Consider the following 17,374-nt stretch of genomic DNA (forward strand, 5'->3'; position numbering starts at 1 on the left):
TACGAAACAGGTTGGTAACAAACTACAAGTGCTTAGTCATCTAACTTGTCACAAAGATATTTCTGAAGTAACTTACATAAACTTTATTAAAATTTGTTCAAATGTGTTCAGAACTTTTAAATAGGACACAAAGATCACAAATCAATTAAGTTGATTTTAACCGAAGTGAAAATTTATAGGTTTAAAAATATACCATGAATCACGGAACCATCCTACATTTAAAAAAAAAAAAAAGAAGCCAGGCAGGGTAGGGCACACCTTTAGTCCCTGCCCTCTGGAGGCAGACGCCTGGTCTACACAGAGAGTTCAAGGGCAGCTGGGGCTACAGGGAGAGTCCATCTTTAAAATTAAAAAAAATTTTAAGGCTTGTTAAAGGTTGGGCTTGGCGACCTAACCCTTGGTGCTACGGGCCTGTGTTAGGTCCCCAAAATGGCGCAGTGCTGGCAAGCTGGAATGGTGGGCTAATAGGTTCCTCAACCAGAAAGAAGAAGGGGAAACAGCATTTCTCAGAAACCCTGTGACTCGAACCCCCTGCTTGTCAGGAGGCCACAGCTTCCTCATCCCCTACTGGTCACCCCCCAGGTGGGAGCATCATAGAAAGTCATCCAAGCTCCTGACTGCTTATAAAACACTGTTCTCTGGTCCCTAGGGGCAGCCCAGCTGCTTGTTTGTTAAACTGTAGTTTCTATCCAAGAAGAGGTCCTTTTGGCTCTGTGGCTTTCGCTCCGTGTTTCCACATGGCCTGGAACCCTGTAACTTTAGGCCTACTGTTCCCCTTGCTACCAACTTTTTTTACTTTTTAAAAATAAGTTTATTATTTTTATTTTATGTGTATGAGCACACTGCCTGCACGTATATAAGTGCACCCGTGTTGTACAATGCCATGGAGGTCAGAAGAGGATGTTGGATCCCCTGGGACTGGAATTACGAACGGTTGTTAGCCGCCATGTGGGTGTTGGGAATTGAACCGGAGTCCTCTGCAAGAGCAGTCACAGGTCTTAACCACTGAACCATCTCTCCAGCCCCTCACTTTACTTTCTGAGGCAAGGTATCCCTGCAAGCCCAGGCTGGCCTTGTACTCGCAACTGTCCTGATTCAGTCTCCTAAGTGCTGGGGTCCCAGGTGTCTACTGCCAAGCCTGGCTTCTGATGGCTGGTTAAGAAATTGGCTTTACCCATGGGTCCAGGGTCAGTCAGCTGCAAGTCACAGGACCACCCTCTTCAGGACAGCGGCTCCTGTGGAACCTGCCTGGGCAGCTTCCCAGTTACTGATCTGAACTTAAACCAGGTTGGCTCCTCCGCTGCTCCAACCTTCGGCTCTGTGTTCATTTTCCTGTGGTGCCCCAATCTCCAACTGCAAATCTCAGATTCTCTTGATTTCAGAAGAGCCCACCTTCCCATGAGGCTCCTGAGAGTCTCTTCTCTATCTAGACATGCCTTCTGTATCTGTCCACTTGAACCCTGAGACGGGTCCTTCTTGGACAGCAGGTAGAGGCTAAGTATGGAGGAGCCCCACTGAGCAGAGCCCTGGGCCCTACGAAGTGGGCATCTCCAGCCACCACGTATGGACAGGAGTCTCTTCAAGCCTCCACGTGGTGTCTCCTGGTGGAAGAGAGATGGAACCACTGGTTGCTCCAACACTGGGCCCAGCAAAGCCATTTTAAGACTAGTGCTAGCTTCCTGCAAAGGGAAAAAAGGGTCCCCATCAAGGATGGGGTACCACCCCAGCCTCAGGGTTGGGAGGGAGGATGGATAGGAGGCTGGGCCCACAGGGGAAGGCTGGGAGTGCCGTTCAAAAGTCTCAGTGCAGCGGCCTCTTGGCTTGGCTGGGAGCTAGAAAAGGAGGAGGCCAGGTGGGAAGGGAGCAGGAAGTGGACCCTGGATCCCACAGGAAACAGGCAGGGAAGCTGGGAGCCACAGAGCGATCCTGAAGATAAATTCTGCCCCCTGCTGCTTGGATGGAGGTTGGGCTGCTGGCATCCTGGGCTTCAGGGCTGGATGCTGAGGCACTGCTTTGGAAAACAAAGACAACAGGGCAGTCTGGGGGGCAGGGGCTCATGGTTCCTGACTACTCAGAGTCTTCACAGCCTGAAAGGGCAGGCCTACCTCCCTTCCCTTGGTGGTAGATTTCAGAGAGCATAGCTTCCAGAAGGTTCTGGAAGTGACCTTAAAATAAGTACTCCTTTGAATTAGAGAAACTTGGTATTCTACGAATGTATTTGTGCATGTACACGCCTGTCCATGTGTATGTCCTGTGTGTGCACATGCATCTAGACAACCGGTCTTCCTCAGTCACCCCCCACATTACTTTTTAAGAAAGGATGCCGCATAAAACTGGAGCTCACTGATTGGTCAGTCTGGCCAGCAAACGCCAGGGATCACACTGTCTCTTCCTCCTCTGCACTGGAATTACAGGTGCCTGCTGCCATGTCTGGCTTTTGACGTGGGTGCTGGGAATCCAAACTGGTGTCTTTCTGCTTGTGCGGTAAACATTTTACCCACTGAACCATCTCTCCAACCTTTTAATGTAGTTTTTTTTTTTTTTAATGACAGTGGGAAGGCTCATGTGTACTTCCTAATTTTTTTATTAGTTATGTGTTCAATTTGTTTCTGAGAACATTAACTGTGATTTTCTCTTGCTTGCTCGGAATTCAAGAGCCTTTATGGTTTGCGAGGCTCCATTTGGAAGGAAATGGCCTTGGCGAGAGGGAAAAGTGAACTGACTGTAATGAGGTTTTCTGAAGTTTATCTGTTCTGTGAAAAATGGTAGGAAATCAGCCCGTGAGTCAATGGCAGGTGAGCATCTGAGGTCCCCTCCCCTAGAGCACAGGAAGCCAGCTTATTTGGCCTCTGTCCAGAGCAATCTGGTCCCACCATGAGGTTGTCTGAGGCAAGGCTTGCCTGGCTCCATCCATCCAGGAGGGAAGCAGGTTACTGCTTACTACAAGTCCTGGGCTTTGCAAACAGCCATCTGCAGGAAGGAACTTAGCCGCAGTTGGGTATGTATGTGCGTGCACAGGTTAGTGTGAGGAGACAGGAATGTTGGGATAAGAGGGTGACACACTGGGGCCAGTGCGATGGCTCAGCCAGGAGAAGCGCTTGACTCAAAAGCCCGAATACTTGAGTTCAATCCCTGGGACCCACAGTGGGAAGACTGATGTTCTGACAACCCACGCATGTGCTGTTAACAGGTCCACCCACATTCATACACACAGCCGTGTGTACACGCAGAAACACAATCATCAACACACAGAAACATAATCATCAATAAAAAATTTAAAAGAAATTGCTAAGGCGTCATTTAAAGGGCATCCAGAAAGTCTTAAGAGCTGTACAAGAGATAAATATCTACTGGCTTTTAGACCTTAATTAAATGTGTTCTATTAATTGCTATTTATTTAAGGGACAGTAAGTACCATGTAAATCTGAGAGACTTCTCTGGCGAGTCTCCGCTTGTCACTTGTGCCCAGGCGTTAATTATAAGAATCAGGATTCTTAGAATCTGAAGGCTTTCATCCCAGCAAGTGATGAATAGCTTGCCCAGCACACAGTGGCGGGCTCTTTAAGCATCTGTTAGAGACTAAGGAGGCTGTTTGCATAGCCTTCCTGGTTTTGAACCACAGAAAGTCACCTGGAGTGAGCTATGGCTCTATGAGCAAGTCGCACCTGCTCCTAACTCTGCTCAACCCAGATGGTTCCCATGAGGCACAGGGAGGGGCACGAGCAGTTTGGAAATGGAAATGTGCCCCCATGTAGGTGGGGGTCACTCTGAATAGCTCCAAGGACAGCCCACAACTGATATACTGAAAGAACCAATCAAAACTAGGAATCTCGATGCTCCAGGGAGCCAGGAAGGTGACAGGCCTTCCGAATAAGAGGAAAGAACGAAAGCAAGAACCTCAATTCCGTACTCTTGGAAATGTCCCTTCTGTGGCTTCAGGAAGGGAGCTGGGCTCAGGACCCTGTGTGCTCAGGAGCTGAGGAGCTGGCTCTCTGCCCTGTGGTCCAGTTGCCCATCCCCTTCTGTCAGAGACCTTGCCCCCATCACCAGCTCGCATCCTGCTTGGGGCTGGGCTGAGGTTAGCAGGAGCAGAGGTGCCTGGCATTGTGAAGGATTTGGTCTGGAACCCTGCACGGAGCTTGCAGAGCAGGGCCATCTGTAGGGTGGGCGGTATGCAGTCCTGGAACCAGGCAGCCTGGGGTGATTGAGCCTTGCCACTGACCACCCCAATGACCACGGTCATCATTCATCTTCCCTCAGCCTCCATTTCTCTCCTTGTAGATGGGCTGCTGGGGGAGAGAAAAAGTTCCTGTACATAGAGTGGCCGCTACACATCCAGGTGATGGGGCTGCCAGGGGCAGAAAGTGTGTGGTTTGGCCTGTGTACCCTGGGCTCTCTTAGAAAGTAGAATCTGAAGGGCAGACTCAGTACCGCCAGTCAGTGAATTGTGGTCTAACATACTCTGTTTTTTCTTCTATTTCTAAAATATTTTATTTATTATTTTTACTTTAAATGTATGAGGTTTTTGTCTGCATGTATGTAAGTGCACCTGTGTAATGCAATGCCCATGGAGGTCAAAAGAGGGTAACAGATTCCCCTGGAACTGGAGTTAGGACAGTTGTTAGTCTCCGTGTGGGTGCTGAGAATTGAACCCAGGTCCTCTGCAAGAGCAGCCAGTGCTCTGAACTCGCCTTCTCTCCAGCGCCTGTCTCCTGTTTTTAAAAAAATTTGTTGAGACAGGGTCTTAGCTGTAACCCGGGCTGGCTTCACAGCTCCTCCTGCCTCAGCCTCTAGGCTGCTGTGATCACAGGCCTGAATAATTACACCTGACTTCAATGCACTTTTTAACAGAGATGCCAGTGTCCACCCCCCTCTGAGGTCTGCGAAGTTTCCCGAGGCAGCTGAGGATTCCACAGCTCCCTGTCACTAGCTGAGCTAACACATCCCAGCGCGATGTCCACAGTCTCAATGGGGTGATCCGCACTGGCAGATGAGGGTACTGTGCTCTGCACCAGAGACCTCTGTCCTGTCTGCTGGAGGGCTGTGCTCGCCACGCAGGCTCTGCGAAGGCCTCTGCGGGCAGCTCTTTTCCAGTCTAATCTAATTACATTTCCTTGCCTGTTGGCAGAACATGTTGGCTCTGGGACAGGCCGTGAGGGCTGGAGATTTGATTTGGAGCGAACGTGCGATTCATCGGGGTTGGATTAAGAACTGACTGATTTGTTCCCACATGGACAGTATTCTCCTCCTCAGATGGCCGAGTGCTGAAAACAGAGTCCTTGAGCCTTCAGCGCCCCACCCCTTCGCTCAGTCCCCTTGTAGAAAGTGCCTTGGGGAAGGGTCCCTGATCATTTCTGAAACAGAGGTGGGGAGAGGATGGGAGGTAAGGAGAAGGGGGAGTCCCAAGGGAGGTACTTGCATCCTACAGACACGTGGCTTCTGCCCTGCCCCCAGTAAAGAGTAAAGAGTAGGAGGAAAATACAGATGTCCTACCCAAAAGGGTCTCTAGCAAGCCTGGCAAATTAAATAGCATAACCCCCTCTGGGCTGTGAGGCCTGGGAGAGGTACTTGCTTCCCCCAGCCCAGCGTCCAGAGACTCAGCACAGGCACCATTTAACTGAGCGTCCACATTAATAACCCCTGAGAGCAAGCAAGATGTTCCCAGGCAGCACAGCTTGGAGAATTTGTTCTGTTTTGGCGCCGGTCTCTGGCTTCAAATTAGTCGGTGTCTCAACTCTTCAATTTCTTTATCGTGGTCGGTCTTATCTCTTATTTTTATATTTCAAGACTGCATTTTAATTTGGTTCCTTGGCCTCCCGGCATGGGCATGACCGTGCTGGAGGTGCGATCCCTGTCTGCACTGTGGCTGCCCCTCTGGCTCCCTGTTGGAGGAAGGGAACGCTAGAACCACAACTTGTTTCTAAAGGGGAGTCTAACTTGCAGCTCTCCATAGGGAGGCACGAGGCTGAGCCTGGAGCAGACCCCGGGAGTCCGTCAGTCCTCCACTGCAAAGTGGGCTGTGTGTGATAGAAGGCACCTCTGAGACCCCCAGTCTGGTGTTTTTATCCACACGGGGGATGCCCACTGCCTTAGGGAAGAGTCCCTGATCATTCCAAAGTAGAGGTGGGATGAGGGTGGGGGGCAAGGGGGAGAGTCCCAGGAGAGGTACTTACCATGGAACAGACACATGGCTTCTGCCCCGTCCCCAGGAGGTAAAAAGCCTTCGGCCAGTCAGCAGGAAATTTCAAACCATTTCTCAGACACAAAGGCCACAGGGATGAGATGCCGGTCTGCAGAGGAGGATCTGTGGCGCACAGACAAGAGGGCTTGTGTAAGTGGCAGAGCTGGCAAGCCAGACGGCCTGCAGGGGGAGTCTGGCCTCCTGAGAGGGGTCCTGCTGGCCTTCAGAAGAAAGTGACCAGCATTGCCTACAGGCCTGCTAGCAAAGAGACTGGGGGTATGCAGACCTGAGGGACTCGGGCTCATGAGGACCCAGGTGTAGAGGTGGGAGGCCAGTATCCCTTACCCTGTACCATCTTCACATAGTGGTTTTGGGATGAGCCCAGAGTCTGTGCTTCCTTAAGGTGGAGATTGGACACAGTGGATTGCACTTGGAGAGGTTAGAACCTGATTCTTAGTCTCTCTCACATTTGTCACCAGAGACTAGATCACTGTGCAGGTTAGCTTTAGCTAGGATCACCTGGGAAGAGAGTCTTAACTAGGAACTGCCTAGATCAGGTTGGGTGGGACCACGTCTGCAGGGGACTGTCTTGAATGTCAGTTCGTGTGGGAAGACCCAGCACAGTGTTGATGGCACCATTCCCTAGGCAGCAGTCACGAACCGTTAACAGCTGAGCAAGGGGGCACGTGCACACGCACTTCTCTCTGCTCTTGACCGTGGGTGTGACGTGACCAGCTGCTTCAAGCTCCTGACACTGACTTCCCCCCGGTGATGGATGGTTACTTGGCATCAGGAGCTAAAATAAACCCTTTCTCCCTAAGTTGCATTTTATTAAGTTGCATTTTTAAGAGTATTTTATCACAGCAGAAATGAAGCAAGAGCAGTTACCACATCCCAGACCCAGTGCTACCAGATCATCACCGTGCGCCAAACTCCCTTCCCGGCTCTACACCAGGGTATGAGAGTACCCGTTGGTCAGCTCCACACTGGACACGGTCCTTCACATGACCCAGGCACAGGAAAGGGAATTTAGGAAGAGAGGATGCCACCTACTCTAGACTCTGACCCAAGGCCCAGTCCTTCCCAAGGCTGAAACCCTGGTTGGTCAGGGTTCAAATCTAAAACCACATCAGACTTTCAATGGACTGCTTGAACTCATTGGCTTGTTCTTGGCAAGCTCAGCCTCTGTGGGGCTGAGACGGCCCTGAGTGCTACCTGAGCGTCAAGGATGAAATCAGAGGGAAAAAATAAAACAGTGGGTCTGGGGCTCCTGTGCCTGACTGTCCCCCTGGAAGGGGCGAGAGAGTCTAAGGAGGGGCAGAATAAGTGGGTTGAAGAGGACACCTGAGGGACATCCATTCACTGCACCCGCAGGACGGAACGTACGACCTGTGGACACCCTGGAGGTCAGAAGCTCTGGATGACCGAGCCCCACCCCTGCTCCCACGCAAATTAGCAAACAAGGTAAAGGTAGCAGCAGGGTGACCGCTGAAGGCAAACTCAGTGCCAAGAACCAAGGGGCCACTGGGCAGTGTGTGGACTTAGCTCACCTTGCTGCTGACCGGGGGAGGGGCCCTCAGGGCAGGTGGCCTGCTTATTTCTTTATGCCTTTTGTTCTTTTTTTAATTTACAAATGATGCCTGGGTATATGCTCACTTAAAAAATAGCTTATTGATATTTTAATTTAATTCTGGACAAACCTTGAGCAGCTGACTCAGGAGTTTTAACCATCTCCAGGGACAGCTGGAGGAGTGTGTCTTCTTTAAGGGATCACCCATGAATAATAAAAAGAGCATTTACAAGAGACGCCAGCCCTGGAGTCTGCTGGATACTTGTTGTTTTCCTGAGCTGACTGCTGACATTTTATTGACAGCCTCGGAGACAGAGACTCCAGGAGGGATCTGTCATAATTTGTGGACATTCAGGAGGGCAGTAAGTAGGGCTGACTTTGGATCCTGAGGCTGCTGGGAGCTTCATGGGCCTCCAGGCATAGTATGAGGGCCAGTCACTGCTTTGGGGTCTTGGTGGGGGGAGGATTTGCCACTGCATTCTGGGATAGCCACATACCTGCTGATTCTACCTCATCTTTCTTGTTTGGACAAATCGGCTGTCCGCATGTGCTGGACCCCTGAAAGATCTACAGGGTGAATGACAGGCAGGGAGGGTTGTCCTCTGCTACATGCAGTGCTGGGGTTTGGCCCACACAGAGCTTCCAGGTTTGGAGGCTGGACCACACGGAGCTTACCTGTTTCCATTGAACGTGGACTTGTACTCCCCAGTGGAGTGCAGCGTCTCATCAGCGTACACGGGCACGGATGCCCTGACACACTCATGGGAACACTGCAATGTCTCGTTGTAGGCCGTGAAGATGTCCACACTGCTGGGCACCCGGGCCGGGGTGAAGTCCGTCAGGTTCTGACAGCTCTCCTCTTGCTGGTTGATCTTCCGCTGGTGGCTGTTTCTCCGAGTATGCCCGCTTGGGGCACAGCTAGGGGACACACAAGTTGGGGAAGAAGTCGGGCAGGTGCCAGATTGGCGCCTATCCCTCCTGTGCATCCTCAGTGAGCCCTCGCTGCCTGGAATCTTTTCTATTAGATGGTAATTCCCAGCCTCTCCAGAAAGATCAACGACAATCAAGCAATCAGTTCTTTTTCAAAAAAATCTGAAATTTAAATGTGGTCATTGTACCTCAAGGAGAGCTGTGCGCTGTGTAGATGCGCTATGGGGCCTTGTTTGTCAAAAGAATGTCAGCTAGATGATGGAGCTGACTCAGTTTCCCCACGGGTGCCTCAATGGGAAGGAAAGGATTGTGGTGGGAGGGAGCCTTTAGGGGTGGCCCGTGGCGGGTGGCTGTTTCACTGTAGGGTAAATGGCCTGAGAGGAAGCTCCTGGCCTTTCTCCAAGCCCGACCACATCTTCAGGATGGAAATCAACTGGCTGCTACTTATCCCTCCAGGGTCCGCTGGAGCAGTGTTCTTGCACCCTACAGGCCCTGCCTTGCTTCCCAATGCTTTGACTCTGGGGGCGGGGTGTCTCTGAAGACCATAGAGATGTACACAGGGACCCCACTTGCCTGTGAAGGGATTTGATGTCACTTTGGTGACAAGTTCACAGGAAGGATGAACAGTGGCCAGAAGGGCCTTCCCTGTGGCTTGGGGAGCTGGGGAGCATGAACGGATATCCTTTCCTCTTGCCTTTTTCTCAGACTATGTGGATGAAGGGTGCCCGATCTCTGCCTCTGTTTCCCCAAGTACAGTAGATCTGATTTCTACCTGCAGTGAAGTAAAAGACCCCTCCCTCAGCAGAAGAGGCTGAGCTTTGCCCACCCCTGGTCCTGGAAAGAAGGTTGACCTGTCACAAACAGAGCTCTGAGTCCTTTGTCTCCTGGAAAGGTCATGGGATCGCACTGACCCACATGCACACGGACCTGGATAAGGTCAGAGCCCTTCCCATGCAAGCCCCTGCCCAGGAAGCTCTGGAGGAGCTGCTCTGTTTCCTGTGCCCTGGAACCACCCAAGGGCCCAGCTACCTGTCAGGTATTGAGCCGGGGGAAGGGGTTTATCCTGGGTTGTGTCCCCAAATCTCCTGTCATTTGCCCTGGGATTCCATGGATGGGAAAGGTTCTTACTCCCATTTTTGGGTTTTCCCTGTTGCTGAAACCCTACTTCCTAGCCCCATATCACTATTTGCAGCAGCCCAGGGTCTGGGGAACCACGGGGCACAAGGGCCTAGGGATATGAGGCACATTGCTCCTTCAGAGAGCTGGAGTTTTAATGTTCACAGGAGACAGAAGTTGTCCTAAGTGGCCATAGATAGACCCAGGCCTCAGGTGCTGCAGGCAGCGGGGGACCCAAGTAGCTTCCCTCCCTCCGATCCAGTTTCCTCAGGGTGTGTCAGGTACATACACCCAGCAAGGCCGGCCTCAAAGCAGGCAGCTTTCCAGGAGGGAACAGGGAAGGCACACCGCCTGCAGCAAGTTTGGAAGGAGAGAGCCGGTGCTGCGGCAGGAGGCTGGCTGGGCCGATTGCCTTGACCCCAGGGACAGGTAAGGGGTCTGGGAGGGGTCCAGGCAGAATGCCACTGTGAGTGGGCATTGTCCCTGCCTTCCTGGGAAGGATGAAATGGGCTGTGGTCTGGGTGGCCAACATACAGCCCAGGAAACTTGTCAGGAAGGCGGGGCTCACCACCTCCTGCACAGGAGCCATGCTAAGGATGGCCCCAGGAGCCAGGCCCTGCTACAGCCAGTGCTGCCTAAAGTGCCCATGACTAGGGTCGCCTGGGACTTCCTACCCCAGAGGGACCACAGTCTGTAGGCTGTCATTCAGAACTAGCCTTTGCCGTCACATGAGACAAGGTCTGCTGTATCCCAGGCTGTGTAGCTGAGGATGACCTTGAACTTCTGATTCTCCTGCCCCCACTTCCTGAGTGCTGGGATGACAAGCATGGGCCTCCAAACCCAGTTTATGCAGAGATGGAACCCAGTGTTTCCCATAAGCTGGACAAGCACTCTGCCGACAGAGCCACATCCCCAACCTCGAGGTCTGGTCTTAAAAAGTTGAGGCCTCTCTGGGCAGACGCCCCCCCCCAGTGGACCCCCACAGCCCCCTCATTCCCAGGCCTTACCAATTTTTTAAGACAAGAGTTGTGATGAGCGCAGCGATGACCATGATGAGGGAGACGGTGATGGTGATGATCTGATGCACAGCCAAACCTGGAGGGGAGGAGACAGAGTCAAGGTTGGCATGTGGGAAGGGAGGATGCGGGGCTCAGGCCTGGAGCTGGCAGGGGCAGACCGGTGCTAGGTGCATGTTTTCCACCTGCTGGCAGGTGCTAAAATCACCAAGGCTGTTGTCACCCTTGACCAAGAGGGGAGTGTCCAGCTTTGTCTCTCTTCCCCACTCTGTCTCTCAGTAGTGCCCATGTCAGTGTGCCCTGTGCCTGCCTTTACCCAATGCCTTTACTTACCCTCAGGGAGCATTGCTGAGATTCCTAAGGCCCTCCTCCCTCCCTTTACACGCTAGTCCTTCAGGGAACATGAGCACAAGGCTGGCCTGGGAGTGGGCAGGGCCTGCCTGACCCAGGTGGAGCCAGGCTGGCCCAGCCCTGACTTCTAGGGGAAGTGGGTCCCCGAGCTGTAGACCCTGGGGGCACTGGAAGCATGGGGAATTGTCTCCTCTCCCCAGAGCCCTTCGAGTCCTCACTGCCTGCAAAGTTAGTTACCAGAAGTTAAAAGAGCCAGGCCCAGGATGACTCTTCTGCCTCCTGGCCTTGCGGCCCTGCCCGTCTCCCCAGTGGAGGATGGCAGTGGACGGGACCATGGAATTGGCAGGACAGGGACAGGAGGATAAGCCACCTCAGCAGCAGGACAGCCAGAGCCTAATGAAGCATCTGCTGACCATGCAGACAGATGGCCAAGGTAGGGAATTCTCCCTTATCGCCCTTGCCAGTGCTCCCAACTGGTGACACCAGGGAGAGGGGGAGAAAGGCAAGTAGCTCCTGCCTCTAGTCCAGCCTCAAGCCACATTCCTTCCCATTCTCATCTGTCACGTTCTTCCTGGGACACAGAAACCAGGGGTGTCCCCGGCTGACTCTACTGGGCTGCCAGAGCTATCTTCAAGGCATACAACTCTGCTTTTTGCTGCTATTGACAAACACTGGACCTGAGGAACAGTGGACCAGGGTCCGCAAGAGCTTCCAAACACTTAAGGGGAAAGCATCTTCCTCCGAGGGTTAATGTGTTCAAGATACGAAGGCCCTATCATGTCTCTACTTGCCACCCGATCCTAACACCCACTTTTCAGAGACCGGCCCACCACACCTGACCTACCCGGTGGTGCTAAAGTGTGTGTTCCGATGTGACAGACTACAGAGTGTTGGGAGGTTTCTGGCAGCCTCCCAGAGACAGTCTCACAAACAGATGTTACTTCTCTGTGAAATGTGGTCATTGAGGGAGATTCGTTTATAAATGATTCCAAGTTGGCAGGACCAGAACACATGCTCTGTCTCCCAGCCTCCCCCTCTTCTGGAGCTATTTCCATTTTCATGAAGGATTTCCACTGTGGTCCACAGGAAGAGCATCACTGGGAAACAGTGCAGCTGACACAAATGTCGTGGCCAACCTTCGTTAATTTTTAATCCATTTATCCAAAGGCTATTTGTGGTGCATCTTCTCTGTGCCATACGTTGCCAGTGGTAGCCAACCCAACCACCATGGCTGCCCTCTTTGCTGGTTTTGACCAATGGCTTCCCATACGCCTGTGCCTGGTTTGTGGTACTTGGTGTAGACCTTTGAATGAATCCCTTTCTTTTCTCATCAGCTTGCCAGTGGTGTTGAAGCCAAGCTACACTGCAGGAACTACCCTCAGTCTCACCAACAATGGGATGCCCACCAGCCCAAGAATCTCTATCCAGTCACTAGAGTTTCTGAGAACCACAAAGACCTTGCAGGCAGAGGCAGATCTGAAAAGGATGTGAAGTTGAATGGACAACCAACAAAAGGGTGTTGCCTGATCAGTGTCCTCTCACCCTCCACCACACACTCCCCAGTCCAGTCAAGAGGCAGCCATGTTATCCTGAAGAGTGCATGTCCATCCTATGTCTATGCATTCTAGAAGGAAGAGGGGGCTGATGGTGATGACAGTGATGCTGGTGACAATGATCATGGCACCCATGATAGTTAGTGTTGATGATGGTGATGTGGTGGTGATAATGATTGAGGTGGTGATGATAATGATGGTGATGGTAGTGGTGATGATGATGATGATGGTGGTGGCAATAATGATTGAGATGGTGATGATAGTGGTGGTGATGATTATGGCACCCATGATAGTGCTGATGATGGTAATGGTGGTGGTGATGATGGTGATGATGGTGGTGATGATGGTGATGATGACTGTTGGGGGACCCTGCTGCTAGGGTTGTAGTCCTCCATGTCAGGATAGCTCTAAGGGGCTCAGCGCTATATGGAAGGACCCCCCTTCTCAGCAGGAGGCCTCCTGCTCTCTGCCTGACTTACCTGGAAAGTGCCGTCAAGCACGGATGCCTGACCTTATTTGGACCATGACCTTTGGCATAGTTATCTGCAATAAAACTATCCCCAGGTTTTTTCTATACAATAATTAGGCATTTCCCTGTAGCCAGATGATAGGATCCCCCTACCACATGTAAATAAAGCATACTATGAACACCTATCAGCTGAAGCTTTGGATGCTGCCTCCACACTATATTTTCCCTAACCCCCACTGAATAAATGGAGCTGTATCACTGAATCTGGAGCTGTGTCACTGAATCTGGAGCTGTATCACTGAATCTAGAGCTGTATCGCTTTCGTCGCTTCTGCTCCCTTTGTCTGCTCCCTTTGTCCTCGTGGAACGGTGGCCAACGACCCACGAGGAGAGGGAGAGACCCCACAGATGACAGTGGTAGTGATGATGGTCAGAGTGATGGATGATATTTTTGGTGGAAAGATGATGATGTTAGTTATAATGATGATTGTGGTAATAGTGATGGTGATGACGATGGTGGTTATGGTGATGGTGGTGATGATAGTGACTGATGGTGATGATGATGGTGGTGATGATGGTGATGATGACAGTGGTGGTGATGACGGTCAGAGTGATGGATGATGATGACAGACAATGGTGGTGGTAAAGACGAAAATGGTTATGATATTTTTGGTGGCAATATGATGACATTAGTAATAATGATGATGGTGGTAATAGTGATGGTGACAACAGTGGTGGTGGTGATGGTGATGATGGTGGTGGTGATGATGATCAAGATGGTGATGAAAGTGATGGTGATGGTGATGGTGATGATGATGGTGATGATGACTATAATGGTGGTCATGATGGTGGTCATGGTAGCAATGATGGTGGTGACGACTGTGGTCATATAGATGGTGGTGTTGGTGATGATGATGATGATGGCAATTGTGAAGATCAAGACAATGGTGATGATGGTGATGGTGGTGGTGGTAATGATGGTGATGTCAGTGATGCTGATAATATAAATGATAATAAATATAAATAAATGATATAAATATAAATAATTGATAAATGATAATAGTAATGATGATGTGATGGTGGTCATGGTAGAGAAAACGGTGATGATGATGATGATGAGGGCAGTGCTGGAGATCAAGACAATGGTGATGGTGGTCATGGTGGTAAGGAGGAAAATGGTGATGATGATTATGGTGGCAATATGGTAACGATTTTGAAGATGTCGATGATAGTATTGACAATAGTGATAGTTATGGAGATGATGGGGATGGTAATATTGGTGAAGGTGATAATGGTGGTAATGATGGTGAAGAGGATGTTGATGAGGATGATGATGGTGGTGGAGGAGGAGGAGCACAGTTATGATATTATAGTAGTGATGATGTTTGAGTCTAGTGGTTATATAATAATGGGGATGATGGTGATCCTGATGATGGTGGTAGTGGTGAGGGAAGATGATTGTCACTACCACCATCACCATTGTTCAGATTCCTAGTCGTTATCATCATTATGAGAATCACCCTATCACAGCTACCTTCAACATCATGATATCATCACTGCCTTTGGTGTCAGGGTGATGGTGGTACAATGAGGAGGGTGGTGATGACCATGATGATAGTAAGGATCACAGATGCAGACTCAACTATGGTAGCTGTGGTCATTCTCCCATTTATGCCTGGAAACACTTCTCAAAGGTAGGTTACCAGTTACAGAAGAGAAAACCATCCAGGGGATTGGTACATTTCTCAGATCACGTAGGATCTGCTGGCTGCAGAGCCAGCTGTATCGCACAATTCTGGACATGACTTCGTTAATCTAAGTGTTGGCTTGATGTGTTCCCCCCTCCTTCTGTGTCAGAGGCAGACCCCTCTGCCTCTACAGCCTTGGAGAAGATAAGCACATCTTACACACCCCACCATCTCCTCTGTGGAAAAGCTTGATGGGGACTGCCCCAGACCATGCAAGCGGCCTCCTGGCCACTTCTTGGCAAGTCTCATCCCAGTTACCATATGTCCCAGAACTAGGTCTTTGTTTCCTAGGCTGGATGTGCCACCTTCTAGACCAAGGAGGCAAACACAACAGCTGGAGACAAAGGAAGGCAGAAGTAAGCTGACAGGCAGCAACAGGGTTTCAACCTGGGAGAAAGTCCTTCTAGAGGCAGAGAGCCCCTACATGGACACACCACTGCCCACTCTCAAATGTCGGCAGGCCCAGAGGAGGCCCAGGACACCCCAAGACTGTGACTGCTCATCGCATTTCTAAGGGAAATTTTTTCTGATGGGTTGACTAGCTTCAGATTCCAGAATTCTCAGAAGGGGAGAGTTCCATGGTTAGTGGTGTCTTTGATGTTGAATTCTCCGCCAACCTCCCTGGAGATAAGGATGGGAAAACAACAGTTCTACTCTCAGAATAGGTAAAAGGATCTGACGCCCTGACAGGGGAACGACTGACTCAGGGTACTCTCCTCAGTGATAGCTTTGAATGCAGAATACTAACCTTTGCCTAAGGTCCTTGTGGAGTCTCTGAGCTCCTTACACAAGACTCACACTGGAGAGGTGGCTCAGTGGTTAAGAGCGCTGGCTGTTCTTGCAGAAGACCTGGATTCAAATCCCAGCAACCACATAGCAGCTAACAACCATCCATAAGTCCAGTTCCAGGGGATCTAACCCTCTTTTGTGTTCCCCAGGCATTGCATGACATGGGTGCACTTACATACACGCAGGCAATACATTCGTACATTCGTACATACATACAAAAAAAAAAAAACCTCATGCCATCACCATCTTTACATCTACCCCTACCCCATGCACACATTCTGCCTGGCACAGTGTTGTGCGGTGGTAGATGCATGTCATATTATCACTCAGAAGTAAGAAACCAGGAAACAGGAATGCGGCTGGCATGTCCCCAGTGTCTGACGGCCTTGCGACCTTCCCCTGGCTTCTCTGTGAATTTTCTCCACTGGATTCCACAAATTAAGAGTTAGAGCTAATCTAGCATCACCCTGCAGTTGTACCTGTCTAACCCGACGCCTGGTGCTTAGAGAAGTCAAGTAGCAGAGCCAGGATGAAAAGCTCCTGCGATCCTCTGCTCCATAGTCTCCAAGAAAATACAATGTACAAACCCAATTCCAATGCGCTATGTGCTCCTAAATTAGACAGAGATAAACGTTTTTTTATCCTGCATACAGGTTGTTCGCAGAGGAAAGAGCTTTGAGCTTTAAAGCTTGTTGCACTGGTTTTGGTGGGCAACCGGCCTCCTGCATGAGAAGTCACAGCTCGGGGCGGGAGAGATGGCTCAGCAGTTAAGAGCACTGACTGATCTTGCAGAGGACCTGGGTTTGATTCCCAGCACCCACATGATGGCTAACAACCATCCTTAACTCCAGTTCCAGGGGCTCTGACACCGTCTTCTGACCCCTGAAGGCATTGCACAACATGGATGCATTTACATACATGTAGGCAATACACTCATACACATAAAACAGAAATAATAAAATACATTTGAAAAGTCACAGCTCTAGGAAGGAGCTACAGACTGTACAGTCACGATGATCCAAATAGCATGTGTGGGAAGCAATCTGGAATATGGGGAATCTACAAAAATGCCTCTCCACTTCCTCCCTTTGAAAGCTGCCTCCTTAGAAGAGAGCAGAGCCACGGGAGAATTCCTGTGATGCTCCTACCTGTGCTGCGATCTGATCCTCTCTAGGTACCAGCTGTTCTAAGTTCCTGAAGTCTTCACAAAGAACTCTTGTACAAAAATATTTGCTCACAAGATGAAATAATGAATATTTTAGGCTTTGCAGGAAATACAGTATGTGTATTAGCTTTGCGGGACTACAGCAAAATACTGAAGACGGCTAACTTTAAAAGAGAAAAGGTTTGTTTAATTTATACTTTCGGAAGTTCGAGGGCAGGAGACCTGCATGACATGATGAGAATGATATCACATCACGTGGGTAGTAAAGGTTGGAGAGCAAATGGGGCAAGCAAGTGGTTACAACGGGGGGGGGGGACAAGTGAAGGAAGGGAGAGATGGAGGGAAGGAAGGAAGGAAGAAAAAAAGGAAGGGAGGCGGGGAGGGAGGGAGGGAGGAAGGAAGAGAGATGCTGGGGTCTCACAGTCCCATTTGAGGGCATGCCCTCAGCGAGTTAAGTATTTCCCACCAAACTTCACCTCTTGAAAGT

At 50.5% G+C, this 17,374-nt stretch overlaps 1 protein-coding gene across 2 annotated transcripts in view; it reads right to left on the reverse strand.

Annotated features, from left to right (window-relative positions):
* Positions 1 to 17,374, reverse strand: part of Ajap1 (adherens junctions associated protein 1) — a 138,839-nt gene that overhangs the window by 4,220 nt on the left and 117,245 nt on the right. For both annotated transcript variants that reach the window (XM_008829373.3, XM_008829372.2), the window contains exons 3-5: positions 10,805 to 10,892; positions 8,427 to 8,669; positions 6,174 to 6,304 (exon numbers count right to left, since the gene is read on the reverse strand). In XM_008829373.3, the coding sequence (XP_008827595.1) occupies positions 6,232 to 6,304; positions 8,427 to 8,669; positions 10,805 to 10,892 (404 nt within the window). In that variant the 3' untranslated portion in view covers positions 6,174 to 6,231. The remainder of the gene's footprint in view (positions 1 to 6,173; positions 6,305 to 8,426; positions 8,670 to 10,804; positions 10,893 to 17,374) is intronic.

The sequence above is a fragment of the Nannospalax galili genome, unplaced genomic scaffold, assembly GCF_000622305.1.
Source record: "Nannospalax galili isolate Female #2095 unplaced genomic scaffold, S.galili_v1.0 scaffold1254, whole genome shotgun sequence".
NCBI classification, from domain to species: domain Eukaryota; kingdom Metazoa; phylum Chordata; class Mammalia; order Rodentia; family Spalacidae; genus Nannospalax; species Nannospalax galili.